A 17,102-nucleotide genomic window follows, 5' to 3' on the forward strand; every position below is an offset into this window, starting at 1 on the left:
ACAAGATGCCCTTTGTGGGTCCCTTCCAACCTGGTGCAATCTGTGAACCTGTGAATTTCTGTCCCTGCCAAACCCTCCAGTGAGTGAAGGCACTGTCTTACTTGGAGCACTGGGGAACCTAGCAGGACTCTACACACAATAACCAGTATCTTCATGCCAACACTGGGCCCTGAACAATCTCTAAACTCCACCTGCCACCGAAAGAATAGCTCAGCAGGCTTTGTCAGGATTAACAAGGGTGCAAATATAGATGTTCTAGGTATTTCAAACCCAGGGTTTAGGACATTAAGCCACCTTCCCTCTCCATCCCCTGTCTTTCAGAATACTACTTAAAGCTCCTAGAGCAGAAGGAGGAGGCACAGGTCAAACAGCAGATTACAACAGCTCAGAATAGCTGTGAAATTTATAGCTAATCCCATGTGCTTCTCTCTCCAGATCCCATTTCAAATATAGTGCTGCTCTCTCCACCCTCAGAAACCTAAAGGAGGATTCAGATCATTTCATCTTCCCCCATTTCCTTGCTTGCTTTGTGCTTCTGAAGACTTCCAGCTGTTCCTAAAAGGTTGCACACCCGTTGCTGAAGAAACACAGAGCTACTTGTGACTCTGCTGGGGCATGGACAGAGCTCCAGATCTCCTACAGGCTATGGCCACCAGTTTTCTAAGTAAACAAAGCTGACATTTGTCACAGGGTGGGGGAAGACTCTTGGCAAGCAAAGGCTGTTAAATAAGGATGGAGAATGAAACAGGGAATTAGGAGCTGCAGGTCATTAAGTGGTTTTGTGATAATTACTGGTACACACTCTTACATAAAGAGAAGAGGCTCTATTGACCAAACTGTTACACAAGATTCTGGTAGCCCAGACCAAGAGGACCTGCAAGTTTTGGGGGACTTAGAAGACAGCAGGACCTTTGTGTTAGAGGGGTTGGAAATGCAGAGCCAGATGTGTCCTGGCTCTTAGGTTTGTAGGCTACCCTGGTATACACCAAAATATGAAGATGACAATTTTGTAGCCCTCAGCTCCCTGCTGTCACTCATGGTTTTCCTTCAGGATTACTGGAGAGGCTTGGAGAAATCCCCTAAGCATGGAGCAAGTCCTCTGCTCAGCCTGCAGTAAGGCACAGTGGTGTCCAGGAGGGATGTACTGAAGGAAACCGTGTGCTCAAGGACCCAGCCCTCTACCATCATCTGCTTGGCAGTAGGCTCCAGCTCCCTGCACTCCTGATTTTAAGCCTCTGCCTGGTACTTTTAAGAGCATCTTTTCCAACTTAAAGTAGTAGGCAAGAGAGAGAAAACTAGTTGGGCCCATGACCACATAACAACACATTTCCCAGCACATTTCTTGCTGACAATTCAAGCAATTTTTTCTTGTTTGACAAACCCAAGGACAAGCATTTAACAGACAGCCTTGACTTTTAGTAGCACAGCCTCAAGCTGCTCCAGGGGAGGGAGGTTAGGAAGAAGTTCTTCACAGCAAGGGAGATTGGCCATTGGAATGTGCTGCCCAGGGAGGTGGTGGAGTCACCATCCCTGGAGGTGTTCAAGATGTGGCACTTCAGCATGTAGTTTAGTGGTCGTGGGAGTTGGGTTGCAGTTGGACTCAATGATCTTAAAGGTCTTTTCTGGCCTTAATGAGTCTGTGATTATAATGAATCCCACAAGTGGTGGAAGCAGATGAGATTTAGGTTCTGGGTGGTGTTTGAAGGCTTGCTCACTATCAAACATTTTATTTCATCTTTTAAGAGCTCTCCATGCCTTCAATGATAGTGTGGAAGGCAACTATCACACAGTGCTAGGAACCCACTGTACAGCTGGGCTATGGCAGTCTGTAACAAAATGATGTCTTGAGCTGAATCTCTAGTGACGGACTGCCTCACCTGAGAGAACATGGTGTTCCTCTGTGTTTTGCAGTTCTCAAGAGGGAGAAAAAGTGGAGGGAAAAGAGCAACTGAAAGCCAAGTGAAGAATATGTTACACCAAAATGGAATGGAATGGACCAGACCAGACCAGGTTGGAAGAGACCTTCAAGATCATCAAGTCCAACCCATCATCCAACACCATCTAATCAACTAAACCATGGCACCAAGTACCTCATCCAGTCTCTTCTTAAACACCTCCAGTGATGGTGACTCCACCACCTCCCTGGGCAGCACATTCCAATGGACAACCACTTTCTCTGTGAAGAATTCCTTCCTAACTTCCAACCTAAACCTCTCCTGGTGCAGCTTGAGACTGTTTCTGAAAGAACATGACATCCTGCTGTGAACATCTGCATGCTTTGCTTGGCAAATGAGGTGCAAGCACTACTTGCTTGCTACACATTCAAGAAAGATGGGGACATGGCACTTCAGGACATGGTTAATGGCCATGGTGGTCTTAAGTTGAAGGTTGGACTCGATGACCTTCCAACCAAAACAGTCCTATGACTCTGCTTCCTAGAGACAGACATGGCCAAATGATTGGCATTTCCTTCTAGTACAACACCTGAGAAGATCTACCTGGCTAATCCCATTCATGTCCCTATAACCGGAGAGGACAACATCTATTTATAGGCAGAGGGCAGAATCAGATGGTGAGAAGCATCCCTGAAAATCAGACCTATAAGGGGACAGCAGGAAAGTGGGGAAGGGGCTAGGATAAGGGCAAAAAGGAATGGTGGTCTGCCTCCCAACACTTGTCAGCATCCTGCAAAGGTGTGAAGGGAAACTCTCATTATTTGGGGGGGGGGGGAGAGGGAACAAAAAACTTCAGCTTGAGATTGCTGCACTGTTGTGTAGGCACAGCACCACCCAACAAAGTTTCACTCAAGCAACACATTTTCCTTAGAATGGCTTGGGTTGGAAGTGACCTTGAATATCATCTAGTTCCAGCCCTGCTTATTATCTGTTCCACATCAAGCAGCCTGGTTGAACTTTCTTTAGAGTTTAAAATGTTTTCCTTTTCAACCCTTTTTTTTATAGCTCTCATTTGCATAATGATGTCAGATGAGCCCTATTTTATTTTTGCCCACAGAACTATTTTAAATGCAAAAGCACAGAGGAGGAAGATAACTGAAGATTGACATCAGCTGGTGGCTCCTGATCTAAAGATGTCCTCAGCTCTTTGCTGTGGAGTGTCCAATTCCCAGCATTTACCAACTTGGTCTCTGCATAAGAAGCGTAGTGAAAAATGCTGTTCTCTGTAGAGGCCTCTCCATTGCAGAGTGGCTGAGAGCAGCCAGGCAGAGAGGGACCTGGGGGTGCTGGTCGATGGTAGGCTGAACATGAGGCTGCAGAGTGCCCAGGCAGCCAAGAGGGCCAATGGCATCGTGGCCTGCGTCAGGTACAGTGTGGCCAGCAGGAGCAGGGAGGTCATTCTGCCCCTGTACACTGCACTGGTTAGGCCACACCTTGAGTACCGTGTCCAGTTCTGGGCTTCTCAGTTTAGGAAAGATGTTGAGTTGCTGGAACGAGTCCAGAGAAGGGCAACAAAGCTGGGGAGGGGTCTGGAGTACAGACCCGTTAGGAGAGGCTGAGGGAGCTGGGGTTGCTTAGCCTGGAGAAGAGGAGGCTCGGGGGTGACCTTCTTGCTCTCTACAACTACCTGAAGGGAGGTTGTAGACAGGCAGAGGTTGGTCTCTTCTCCCAGGCAGCCAGCACCAGAACAAGAGGACACAGTCTCAAGCTGCGCCAGGGGAGGTTTAGGCTGGATGTTAGGAAGAAATTCTACACAGAGAGAGTGATTGCCCATTGGAATGGGCTGCCTGGGGAGGTGGTGGAGTCACCATCATTGGAGGTGCTCAGGAGGAGACTTGATAGGGTGCTTGGTGCCATGGTTTAGTTGATTAGGTGGTGTTGGATGATAGGTTGGACACAATGATCTTGAAGGTCTCTTCCAACCTGGTCTGGTCTATTCTATTCTATTCTACTCTACTCTACTCTACTCTACTCTATTCTACTCTATTCTAAATACAGAGAATCCTTGAAATTGCATAAATTTCCTTCAGTGCCACACAGCTATTTATCTTCTATGCTCTTTGCAGCATATCCCTACCTCCTCAAATCCCATTTGGTGACAAAGCAAGAGACACTTATTCCTGCAGAGAGTTTCAATTAATGCCCAGATCAGCTGCAACAGCAGCTCCTCGTTTCCAGTCCTTGCTCCATGTGTTGAATGGCTGTGCACATTTTATCCTTCATACGTCATAAGAACCTAATCAATCAATCCTTACAGTGCTCAGTTTGCATGTTTAGTGGTGGCAAAACCTATCTGCAAGGGGCTGGCAATCATATGGGTTTCTGAGTGAAAGGAAGGAGAGTTTTCAGAAGACAAAATAAAAACCTTCAGGCCTTGGAATGTGCTGCCCAGGGAAGAGGCGGAGTCACTGTCCCTGGAGGTGTCCAAGAAATGTGTGGCCATGGCGCTCAGGGACATGGTTTAATGGCCATGGTGGTGTTGGGTTGGTGGCTGGAGACAATGATCTTAGAGGTCTTTTCCAACCCAAACAGTTCTATTATTCTGTAGCAGTGGTGCTGACTGTAGAATCATAGAGTCAATAAGGTTGGAAAAGACCTCAGAGATCAAGTCTAACCTTGCACCCAACACCTCATGACTAACTAAACCATGGCACCAAGTGCCACAGCCAATCCCTTTTTGAACACCTCTAGGGACAGTGACTCCACCACCTCCCTGGGCAGCACATTCCAACAGCTAACAACTCTCTCTGTGAAGAACTTTCTCCTCACCTCCAGCCTAAATCTACCCTGGTGCAGCTTGAGACTGTGTCCCCTTGTTCTGGTGCTGGTTGCCTGGGAGACCTGGCTACAAACTCCCTTCAGGTAGTTGTAGAGAGCAATAAGGTCACCCCTGAGCCTCCTCTTCTCCAGGCTAAGCAACCCCAGCTCCCTCAGCCTCTCCTCACAGGCTCAAGGCCTCTCCCCAGCCTTGTTGCCCTTCTCTGGACATGTTCAAGTCTCTCAATGTCCTTCTTAAATTGAGGAGCCCAGAACTGGACACAGGACTCAAGGTGTGCCCTAACCAGTGCAGAGTACAGGGCACAATGACTTCCCTGCTCCTGCTGGCCACACTGTTCCTGATGCAAGCCAGGATGCCCTTGGCTTTCTTGGCCACCTGGGCACACTGCTGGCTTGTGTTCATCCAGCTGCCAATCGGTACCCCCGGGTCCCTTTCTGTCTGGCTGCTCTCCAGCCACTCTGACCCCAGCCTGTAGCTCTGTTTTAACATCAAGTAAGACTTCCAACATACTACAGATACAGCAGACATTATTTTTCTAGATGTGCTCTCTCCTTTCACATTGGTGTCAGCTCACTTTGAAGGATATTGTCTCTGAACTGCAGGATACTCTCCCAGAAAACCACATATACATCAGTGCTTGGGATAAACATGACTGTTTCCTCTCCAACCTTCATCAGCAGGCTGCATGAGCAAGGACTGGGTGACAGATCTGCATGGACTGAGGCACAGAGGGAATAAAAACAGCTGGGAGGAGTGCAGATTGCTTGCATGTGGTTGTAGCTTTTTCATTTGTGTGTTACAAATAACTTAAGGGTGAAGAGGATTGGGTAATTTTAGGGGCAATGTTTTTATAGATGGACTGTGCTACACTTGGATCTCAAGGAAAAGAGGCTTTCATCAGAAAGCTGTGGCAAAGGACAAAGCCACCATTTATTGGGCTGCCAATGCTGGTGTATAAATAACACAGCTATTAATGTGAGAGTCAGGAATAAAACCTTCACTTAAGTGGCACCTCCTGCACTCCTCATGAGATTCTTAAGGGAAGATGATTTTGCAGTCACAGTGCTGAATCATAGAATCATAGAAATGTTTTGGTTGGAAAAGACTTCTAAAGATCATCAAGTTCAACCATCAACCTACCACCACACCATGGCCACTAAACCATGTCCTAAAGCCCTGTGTCCACATCTTGTGTTCAGCATCTTTGCTATCACTCCAGCTAAGAACAATAAAGAACAATCTTCAGGCTTCACTAATGTGTTTATTTATTTGTTTGCTAACTATTAGGAGAGCAGAAGCCAAGGAAAGGATGAGAAGTCTTTACATAGAAGTCTTGTTTTGAGGAAACATGGGGAAATTGGACATCTGCACACTTGGTGTAGAAGGTCATTCAATGATGAAGCAGCTGGTGGTCTGCACAAGAGACACATCAGCATGTTCACGAGAAGAAAGATTTAGGACACAACCTAAGTCATTAATCTCCAGCAGAAACAAGTGCTGAGTGGAAACAGCTTTAATAGACTGGACAGGTGTACCCTGCTGAGCCAGAGCCAGGGACACCTCTTCAGTACTGCGCTCTGCCACATATGAGCAGGCAAGGTAAGAGAGTACAAGAGTGCAGCAAGCACAGCAGTATCACTTCTTCAGCACAGTAACTTAGTGGCAATGCTCTGCACTTACATGGTTTGCCTGTTGCCCAGACCAGAGGTCAATCTCTACATGACAGTGAGCTGTGCAGGGAAGATGTAGCCCCTACCCCTGTCATACCTCCAGTGACCACATGCGTGGGGAGCTGAGCTACTCCATTATCTCCAGCCTAAAGGCTGGTAAGGTATCACAGCATCACAGTATGACTAAGGTTGGAAGAGACCTCGAGGATCATCGAGTCCAACCTATCAACACAGACCTCATGACTAGACCATGGCACCAAGTGCCACATCCAATCCCCTCTTGAACACCTCCAGGGACGGTGACTCCACCACCTCCCTGGGCAGCACGTTCCAATGATGAACGACGCGCTCGGTGTGGCTTGCAAGTGAATTCCTGTTGGAGTTTGTATTCATGGCTCGAGTCAAAGAGTCTTCAGCTGGGTTTCTAGTCCATCATGAACTACCAAAACCCTGCCCTGCTGCCAGAATTTCTTTTTTAGCTGTTCATCTGGGGTTTTCCCCTGAATTTTCTTGTAGGTTGGAAGCTAATGAGCAGTTTGGGATCTCCATGCTGCAACCACAGCTCATCTTCTCAGTACACAGAAAGCTGAATTTTTCAAGCTAGCTGCTAGCCTAGGTATGAAACATCTGCAACCCCTCAACTCCCCCCAAACTTCTATAAAGACTGGAACACCCTGCTAGAGGAGACTGAGGCCAGTGGAAGGTAGGAGGTTGGAACTAGATGATCTTCAAGGTCTCTTTCAACCTAAACCATTCTATGACTCTGTGAGATCAAGGATCAGTTTCTGTCAATGGCCATGCTTGTGTAGCTCAGAGAAGTCCCTAGCTGTGAAGGCTGGCCAAGGCTAAGGTCTCCTCCACTTGAGTGGCCCAGTCCCTGTTTGGCATGTGGTGACGTAGACACAGCTGGCCTCCTCTGGTGGAATGACTGCTGTTCCAGCCCACCCACTTTGCTGTAATCAGGCAGGCCACCAGTCACTGCTCTGCCATCTGTGACTCCAAGAATTACAAAAGAGGGACATGGGAGAAGACTGAAGGTGGAAATGCTTCCTTTGGTCCTGGAGTTGTTGTTGAAAGGGGGGGTGTTAGCAAGGTGAGAGATGGAGCAGCTCTGTGAGACTGAATTCCTGCTCAGTACCCTGGTTTTAGCCTTGAATGATCTTGGTTCCTCTGAGGAGGATGAGGATGAAGAAAATGCTCAGTTAAAATTCAGAAAGATGCAGCAAGAAAGTTCCTGGTACAAGGTAGGGTTTGGTCACGCAGATGGAGCAGCTGAGATCTTTCAGGATAGTGATCTCACAAGCCATACTGAAAAGACACCATGCTCCCTGTCTGACAATGCTGGTGCAGCTCCTCCTGCCTTTTTGTCCTCCACATTGTACATTGCTGTCTAGGGTATTGTGTCCCTCCAGCCCTCTGCTTCTCATGGGAGAAGTTGCTTTGCTGTCTGACAACCTGAGTGCTTCACAGAATGCAGCGACCTCTGAAACACCAGGTAAAAAATCACCACTTAGCAGAAGGTTCCCTTCTTGGTTTAGTTGTCTTTGCCCACTGCCACAGCACCTAAAGGTGAGCAAATGGTCCTTCTAAACCCTGCTTTTATTCCACTCTTCTCTCTTTTAACATTCAATCAGAAGGTCTCACAAACCTGAGGGCTTCACAATTCTGTAGGGCATGTGCCCACCAGCAGTGCCCTGGATACTTCAGCACAGGGATGAGTGGAGGGCTCAAGGTGATCAGTGTTAAAACCAGACTGCCCATGGGGGTCAAGGGTGCCCCCTCCCTAGAATTGTTCAAGACCAGGTTGGATTCATAGAATACCATGTTGGAAGGGACCTCAAGGCTCATCTAGTCCAACCTTTCAGGGTAAGAATATAGTTTAACTGAGATGGCTCAGCACCATGTCAGGCTGGCCTTTGAAAGTGTCTCATGTAGGAGAATACCCTACCTCCCTGGGAGTCTCTTCCAATGTCTGGTAGTTCAAATGGTGAAGAAATTTCTTCTGGCATCCAGTGCAAATCTCCCCAGTATTAACTTGTCCCCATTACCCCTTGTCTTTACCATGTGACTCTCTGTAAAAAGGGAGTCTCCCTCCTCATCATAGCCACCCTTTATGTACTTGTACATGGCTATGAGGGCTCTCCTAAGCCTTCTCAAGGCTGAACAAACCCAGAACTGTGATGGGTCCCTGAGTAGCCTGATCTAGTGGAAGGGGTCCCTGCCAATGTGAAGAGGGTTGGAACTAGATGATGTTTAAGGTCCCTTCCAACCCAACCCAACCCATGAATCTACTAATTCTGTAAAATCTGTTCAGCTGGGCTGCTCTTCATCACCGAAGTGCAGACCATATTTTCCTGTCTGATTTTGTTATCAATACCTTGCCAACCTTGTAGCTGAGCATGCCAATATCTTCATGTGCTTGTCCATGAGCACAGGCCAAGCAGAAGATAGAATAAGAGCTGGTGAACTGCAAGCTACACCTCATCTTCAGAACTATTGCTGAAGATGGCAAGCTATTTCTTGAACCTGATGCTTAAAGTGCCCTATGCAAAGTACTAAGAAGACTCCCACTCAAAGACCTCAAAGCACATTCCCACTGCTGCACCTCTAGTGCACCATAATGGGAGCTCTGTCCCCAGCAACCCTTTAGTGAGCACAGCACAAAGAAGAGCCTGCAGCCACCACACAGAAAACACCACAACAGTATGAGATGAAAGCAAGAAAGGAAAGGAGGTTTACCTGGTTGAGGTCAAAGATATCGAACACCCGTTTAATGTACACATCTCCCTGCGGATCCAGCCCCTGCAGCCCCAGGAGTTTCTTGAATTCATGCAGACTGAGCTGACCAGATGGGCATTCTCTCATGAATTTGCTGTAGTAATGGTGCATCTCTGGGAGAGGGTCGTTCCCTGTCAGTGATTCATTGGCACCCATGGTTTCACGCAGGCAGTGTCTCTCGGGTTTGCATTCACATTGATGTCCCTCAGGTTCAGAGGCTTGCTCATGACCAGGAACTCAAACAAATACTGCATTTAAATGGCCAAGGTAAACCTCTTACAGCTTAGGCTGCTATTTTTATCTAATGACTATCTGTGCTCATGTGAGATTACCTGTAATGCCCAGTTCTAAACCAGATGGGATTTGGGAATGTCGTTAAAGTCGAAGCAAAGAGAGCCACGCTCAAACTGGGGCTCATCAGGAGCCAGACTCTCCCAGTGGCTACAAACACACACTAGAAATATGAAAAACAAGGAGAACTCAAAATGGGTGAAATCCATGAGATGCAGAGATGTGGTACTGAGGAGGTTTAGGTTGGACATCAGGAGAAACTTCTTCACTAAAAGGGTTTCCCAAACTCTGGAACAGGCTGCCCAGGGAGGTGGTGGAATCCCCATCTGTGGAGGTGTTTAAAAGAGGCAGAGATGTGGTGCTGAGGGATATGATGTAGCACCAGGCTTGGCAGAGTTAGAGGATGGTTGGATTTGATGCACCCTACTTCCTCACTCTCGGGACAGGTGCCCAGATAAAACACAGAGGTTTGGTCACCTCGTGGTCACCTCAGGCTTTTGACAGAACCTGAGCATAAGAGGAATCTTTGACAGTAACTTCTTTAACAAGAATCACCTTGGGCTGGTGAGTGAATTAAATTCAAGTTTCCTTGCTGTTGGTTAGTGCTCTTGTCCTGTGTTTTATTTTACAGCTTTCAGGAGCTGAATTTCTTCTGCCCCAGTGAGGGCAGGGAGGGGGTGAGATATCAGTAACACTTCTGCATTGCTTAGCTTCTATACAAGGAGATGAGCAGCTCAGGAGCCTTACTATAGCACAGACAAATTTGGAGCTATAAATACCAGTGTAGAACTACAGGTTGCTGGAGATGAGGGAAAAAGATGCTCCCAGTCTCTTATCCTTTTAATGCATAATCACATGGTGGGGTTAAAGGGCACAGTTCTGTGAGGTGCTGACTGCCTCATGCAAAACAGCCACCTTCCTCCAGCCCAACTTCAGCCAGAGTAATCAGTATCTTATAGGATCAGGTCAATTTTGGAGAACTCCTATAACTCTTAATGGGTTGAGTTACTGCTCTCTTTAGAAGGACATCATCAAATTTAATACGTGGCATACAAGGCAGAAGTGCTCCTCAGGTGCTGATCACAGTATCACAGTGTCACACAGTATAACTAAGGTTGGAAGAGACCTCGAGGATCATCAAGTCCAACCTATCAACACAGACCCCATGACTCGACCATGGCACCAAGTGCCACGTCCAATCTCCTCTTGAACGCCTCCAGGGACAACTTTAGGAGATAAACAGGAAGATACAGACATCGACAAAGTTAACCCAAACTGGTTCAGCAGTCAAAGAATATACAGTAAACTTTGTAGCTGAGGTGTTGCCTTTCCCTCAGAGACCATTGTTGAGCCCTAGAGCTGATGCGTGATCCCCAGGGACTGAGGGCAAGTGAGGACACATCTTCTGCAGTCACCTCGTCAGCAGGTGAACGCCAGCTGTTGCAGTGAGGGCAAGAGAAAAGGAAAGGAGGACAAGGGAGGTGAAAGGAAGTAAGCAGACAAACCTCTTGGGTGCACACAGTCTGACCAGAATCCTGAGTTTCATTCATGAGCTCTCATGTCTAATTCTTAAAACAATGACCATCTGTATGCCCACATGTTGCTTCACATCACTTCCAGGGACAGTGACTCCACCACCTCCCTGTTCAATCCCTGACCGCTCTTGCACAAAAGAAGTTTTGCCTGATTTCCAACCTAAACCTCCCCTGCCACAATTTCAGACCATTTCCTCTCTTTCTATCTCCTGATACTAGGGAGAAGAGACCAATCCCCACCTCTCTCCAACCTCCTTCCAGGGGGTGGTGGAGAGCAATGAGGTCTCCCCTCAGCCTCCTCTTCTCTAGGCTAACAACCCCAGTTCCCTCAGATGTTCCTCATAATTCCTGCTCTCCAGACCCTTCACCAACTTTGTTGCTCTTGACCCCCCCCTTAGTTTTAAGAAAATAACTGAAATACCTGTAAAAGACATCAAAATGCCTGGGGAAAAGGTGAGCTGGTTTATAATTCAGTCTCACAGCATCTCTCACCCCTAGTAGGGAACTGGCACAGTCTGTAACAGTTGACATTACACCTGACCCAAAGGAAGGTAAGTTTTATGTGGCACAAAAGGGATAAAATTTACAAACCTCTGCACAGTTTTTCAGCACTTTAATAAGCTGAGAGACACAGGGTGTGCTGAGGGAGTAGAAGTTCTGCTCCAGAAGCCATCAGCAATGAGACATTTCTACTTTTATAAAGAAACCCAGGAAAATCCATGACAAAGTGGAGTGGAAGAAATGAACAGAGCAAAGCCATTTCATAGCTTCATAGAATGGTTTGGGTTGGAAGACCTTAAAGATCATCTAGTTTCACTCACTCTGCCGTGGGCAGGGACACTTCCTGCTAGACCAGGTTGCTCAAGGTCTCATCCAGCTTGGCCTTGAATACCTGCCTGGGCAGCCTGTTCCAGTGTCTCACCACCCTCACTGTGAAGAATTTCTTCCTAATATCCAGCCTGAATAGAATAGAATAGAATAGAATAGAATAGAATAGAATAGTTGGTTGGGTGGTGTTGGGTGATAGGTAGGACACAATGATCTTGAGGGTCTCTTCCAACCTGGTCTGGTCTATTCTATCCTATCCTATCCTATCCTATCCTATCCTATCCTATCCTATCCTATCCTATCCTATCCTATCCTACCCTATCCTATCCTATCCTACTCTATTCTACTCTACTCTACTCTACTCTACTCTACTCTACTCTACTCTACTCTACTCTACTCTACTCTACTCTACTCTACTCATCACCCTCACTGTCAAGAATTTCTTCCTGATACCCAGTCTGTATCTCCCCTCTTCCAGCTCAAAGCTATTGCCCTTGTAAAAAGTCCCTCCCCAGCTTTCTCCCCTGAAGCCTGGGCTGCACCTTGCAGTGTGGGCATCAGGAAACTGCAGATGGGACTGATCACCTCTGACTAAGGTCAGAGTAGCAGGGCAATGACTGTTAAACTCTTACTTTGAAGTGGTGATGTTAGAAAGGAAGGTAAAGAATCCTCTCAACCCAGGGAAAATCTGAGAAGCGAAGCGAAGCGAAGTGAAGCGAAGCGAAGCGAAGCGAAGCGAAGCGAAGCGAAGCGAAGCGAAGCAAAGAGAAGAGAAGAGAAGAGAAGAGAAGAGAAGAGAAGAGAAGAGAAGAGAAGAGAAGAGAAGAGAAGAGAAGAGAAGAGAAGAGACGAGACCAGGTTGGAAGAGACCTTCAAGATCATCGTGTCCAACCTATCATCCAACACCACCTAATTAACCAAACCATGCAGCCAAGCACCCTGTCAAGTCTCCTCCTGAACACCTCCAATGATGGTGACTCCACCACCTCCCCAGGCAGAACATTCCAATGGGCAATCACTCTCTCTCTGTAAAGCTTCTTCCTAACCTCCAGCCTAATCCTCCCCTGGTGCAGCCTGAAACTGTGTCCTCTTGTTCTGGTGCTGGTTGCCTGGGAGAAGAGACCAACCTCTGCCTGTCTACAACCTCCCTTCAGGTAGTTGTAGACAGCAATAAGGTCTCCCCTGAGTCTCCTCTTCTCCAGGCTAAGCAACCCCAGCTCCCTCATTCTCTCCTCACAGGGCTGTGTTCCAAGCCCCTCACCAACTTTGTTGCTTGGGCTCCATCTCAGAGAAACAAAAAGAAAAGAAATCCTGGAACTTCAGCTGGGAGGGGAGGAAAGAGAGGGAAAACAAACTCCATTTGTTTAGACTTAGAACAATTTAATAAGATAATGTAATAAATAGAAAATAATCCTTGAATAATTTAGATCAGTAGAAAATAATTTCACACCAATTGAATCATGTAACAATTCTTGTTTCAAACGTCCTCAGAGCCTTTTGTGTTAAGGGCAAGACCTCTGAATTAACCAGAGTCTGTTTTTGTGAAGGATTTTGGGCTTAGACAAATTGGATTTATCCAGTTAATAATGTTACATGCAGATCCTTAAACAACTCTAAATCCCAGCTTCCTGTTTCTAGCTGCCCACACAGAATATTAAAGCAGCCTTTCTCTTTCTTTCTTTTCATTTCTTTTTTCCCCCCTTCCCCCTCCAGCTCCCCAGCAATTAAATTCACCAAGTTAAGCGTTTTGGAAGAGAGGGGAAAAAAAAAAGCCAACAGAGAGACAGACCTCAGTGAACACTAAATGAAAAGGGGAAGCTGTCTTCCCTAATTAGGTGAGGCTGTTTTGACTGGAGGTGTTCCCCGTGGTGCCTGAAGTCTTCCCCACACCAAGCAGATGCTGATCAGCTTGCATCTCCTAGTGGCTCTGGTGAGCAAAGCAAGGGTTTGCTGCTGAAGAGATGTGGATATTTCTGTCTGGAAATCCCAGTCCAAGTGGTTTTCTGGTCCAGTGGGAGAGGCAGGGTTGGGTTTGTTCTTCTCCTTCTCCCTGCAGCTGAGCAAACCCCACATTTATTCCTATCTGTTGCTTTTGCCCAGCTCAGGTTTGGGTGGAGAATGAATGACTCACTAAGATTTTAACTACCTCTGCAATGCTTTTTCTCCACACTTGCATTTTGGTTCCATAAGTGTTTCAATTACTGCATGAAGAAGGGATGAGACACTATTCCCTCCTCCCACTCTTGGAACTTTTACTTCCCCTCTCTTCATATTGCTGCCTTAATTTTGTTAGCTTTAATTTTCAGTTGCTTTACATTTCACTTATCTATTCCCTGCTGCTATCTACTTAGCATTTTCTTGGCTGTTCCTGGTTTTTGCTTTGTTTTGGGTTTTGTTTGGCTTTTTGTTTTGTGTTTGTTTGTGTTTTGTTTTGTTTCACTGTACTTTCCCCATGGCAGTTCTTGAAAGGCTTTTGAATAGGTCAAGGGTCTTCTGGCTTATGATTTATACAATAACACAATTCAAACATCCTCTCACTGCTCAGCTTTAAACTCTGGTTATTTTAAGGTCAGGCCACACCTTGAGTCCTGTGTCCAGTTCTGGGCCCCTCAATTTAAGAAGGACATTGAGACACTTGAATGTGTTCAGAGAAGGGCAACAAAGCTGGGGAGGGGTCTGGAGCACAGCCCTGTGAGGAGAGGCTGAGGGAGCTGGGGTTGCTTAGCCTGGAGAAGAGGAGGCTCAGGGGAGACCTTATTGCTCTCTACAACTCCCTGAAGGGAGGGAGGGGGTTGGTCTCTTCTCCCAGGCAAGCAGAACAAGAGGACACAGTCTTGAGCTGTGCCAGGGGAAGTTTAGGCTGGAGGTGAGGAGAAAGTTCTTCCCAGAAAGAGTAATTGGCCTTTGGAATGTGCTGCCCAGGGAGGTGGTGGAGTCACCATCCCTAGAGGTGTTCAAGAGGGGATTGGATGTGGCACTTGGAGCCTGTTGGGTGACAGGTTGGACTTGATGATCTCTGAGGTCTTTCCCAACCTTATTGATTCTATGATTCCCAGGTGGGGATAGGACAGTAAAGCATTTATACTACTCATAAAATGGTGATAATAAAATGGTAAGCATTGTAATTGTTACTAATGTTAATCCTAACTACCAGTTAATAATAAATAAATAATAGTAGCCATCATAACAACATCATCTGTTCATTTTGTTAAGGAAGAATGAAATGGTTTCCACTGACCAAATCAAACAGGTTGTTATTCCTCTGAAGTGTAAGTGAGGGCAGGGAGACTTGGCTCATCTCACTTGCTAAGAGCTGAGTCATCTTGAAATAAGATCCTTTGGCTCTCCTAAGCACAGAGAGAAGTTTTGAGCTGGGTTTCTGACCAGAATCCAGAAAACACACGCCTCTTGATTAAACTCCACATAAGCCAGGCTCTTGTTAGAGAAGTGTGGGTCTAGTCAGAGTGATCAAAAGTAGCCTGAGAATACTGTTCCTGCGAAAGCTGGTGCCAAGTCATAAGAGTCCCAAATGTGCTACTCTTGGCAAGCTGCTGTGCCAACAGCCATGCTTCTGCTTACGTAAATGGGTTCTCTAACCCAGCCTGAAGCCCCATGGAATGGCTTCACAGGAAACATGCATTACAACAGATCAATATCCACATCATATCAAACTAAACAGACGTGGTGTGAATCCCAAAGGGAAAGCTCATGAAATCCTGGCACATGGCTGTGGAGGTCCTGGTCCATGTTTGCTACAGGCTCTGCAGAGAGGCTCTCCTGAGACTTTATTCCAGGCAAGATATAATTAGAACTGAGCTACAGCTTATCTGGGTTCTCTGTGTTGTATCTGAATCATAGAATTGATTTGGCAGGAAGATCATTGAGTCCAACTCTCAGCCCAGGAATACCATGGCCATTAAACCATATCCCAAAGTGCCAGGTCCACACATTTCTTCAACACCTCCAGGGACGGTGACTCCACCACCTCCCTGGGCAGCCTCTTCCAGTGCCTAACCACTCTGGCAGGAACTCTATACCTCCCCTGGCACGATTTCAATCATGTAGATGTACTGTTGAAATGTCACTAGGTATTTATACTGTCCCTATTTAATAAAAAATGTATTTTGCCCCTATTATTATGTATGAAAAACATTCACAGGATCACAGAATGCATCGAGTTGGAAGAGACCCTCAAAGGTCATTGTGTGCATTCCTCCTGAAGTGAGCAGGGACATCTCCAACCACAGCAAGTTGCCATAGCTGATGTGTTTCATTTCTCTAGCTTCATGTAACCATAGATTCATAGAATGGTTTGGCTTGGAAAAGAAAGTTAAAGATCATCAAGTTCCAGCACCCCTGCCATGGGCAGGGACATCAAGGGCAGCAAAGTTGATGAGGGGTTTGGAACACAAGCCCTATGAGGAGAGACTGAGGGAGCTGGGGTTGCTTACCCTGGAGAAGAGGAGGCTCAGGGGAGACCTTACTGCTCTCTACAACTACCTGAAAGGTGGTTGCAAACAGGCAGAGGTTGGTCTCTTCTCCCAGGCAGCCAGCACCAGAACAAGAGGACACAGTCTCAGGCTGCGCCAGGGGAGGTTTAGGCTGGATGTTAGGAAGTTCTACACAGAGAGAGTGATTGCCCATTGGAATGTGCTGCCCAGGGAGGTGGTGGAGTCGCCATCACTGGAGGTGTTCAGGAGGAGACTTGATGGGGTGCTTGGTGCCATGGTTTAATTGATTAGGTGGGTTGGATTGGTTGGTAGGTTGGACAGGATGATCTTGAAGGTCTCTTCCAACCTGGTCTATTCTATTCTTCTATTCTTCTATTCTATTCTATTCTATTCTATTCTATTCTATTCTATTCTATTCTATTCTATTCTATTCTATTCTATTCTATTCTATTCTATTCTATTCTATTCTATTCTATTCTTCTATCTTCCACTAGAGCAGGTTGCTCAAGGCCCCATCCAGCCTTGTCTTGAACACTTGCAGGAAGGGGGCATCTGTGACCACCCTGGACACCTGCTCCAGTACCTCAGCACCCTCATTGGAAAGAACTTCTTTCCGAGATCCACTCAAACTCTCCCATTTTTCAGCTTCCATCCATTCCCTCTCATCCACGTTTAAGTCTTCCCAGCCAGTAAATCACACAAATAGATTGCACAAGGAGGAAAACTTGCCAACCTGTTATCTGGGAGCAGATGCTGCATTCTTTATATCATTTTCCAGCTGCAAAAGGATGCATATCAGACAATATTCTAGGTAT

At 46.6% G+C, this 17,102-nt stretch overlaps 1 protein-coding gene across 2 annotated transcripts in view; it reads right to left on the reverse strand.

Moving 5' to 3' along the window:
• GUCA1C (guanylate cyclase activator 1C) overlaps positions 1 to 17,102 on the reverse strand; it is a 28,266-nt gene that overhangs the window by 7,542 nt on the left and 3,622 nt on the right. The window contains exon 1 of one of the 2 annotated variants that reach the window (XM_068163070.1): positions 9,144 to 9,419. The exons of the other annotated variant lie outside the window; for it this stretch is intronic. Within the exon in view, the coding sequence (XP_068019171.1) occupies positions 9,144 to 9,338 (195 nt within the window). The 5' untranslated portion in view covers positions 9,339 to 9,419. Of the gene's footprint in view, positions 1 to 9,143; positions 9,420 to 17,102 lie in introns of those variants that run through there. 2 annotated transcript variants of the gene reach the window in all.

The sequence above is a fragment of the Melanerpes formicivorus genome, unplaced genomic scaffold (genome assembly GCF_026170545.1).
Source record: "Melanerpes formicivorus ecotype bairdi unplaced genomic scaffold, bMelFor1.0.p_v2 SCAF_70, whole genome shotgun sequence".
Classification (NCBI taxonomy): Eukaryota; Metazoa; Chordata; class Aves; order Piciformes; family Picidae; genus Melanerpes; species Melanerpes formicivorus.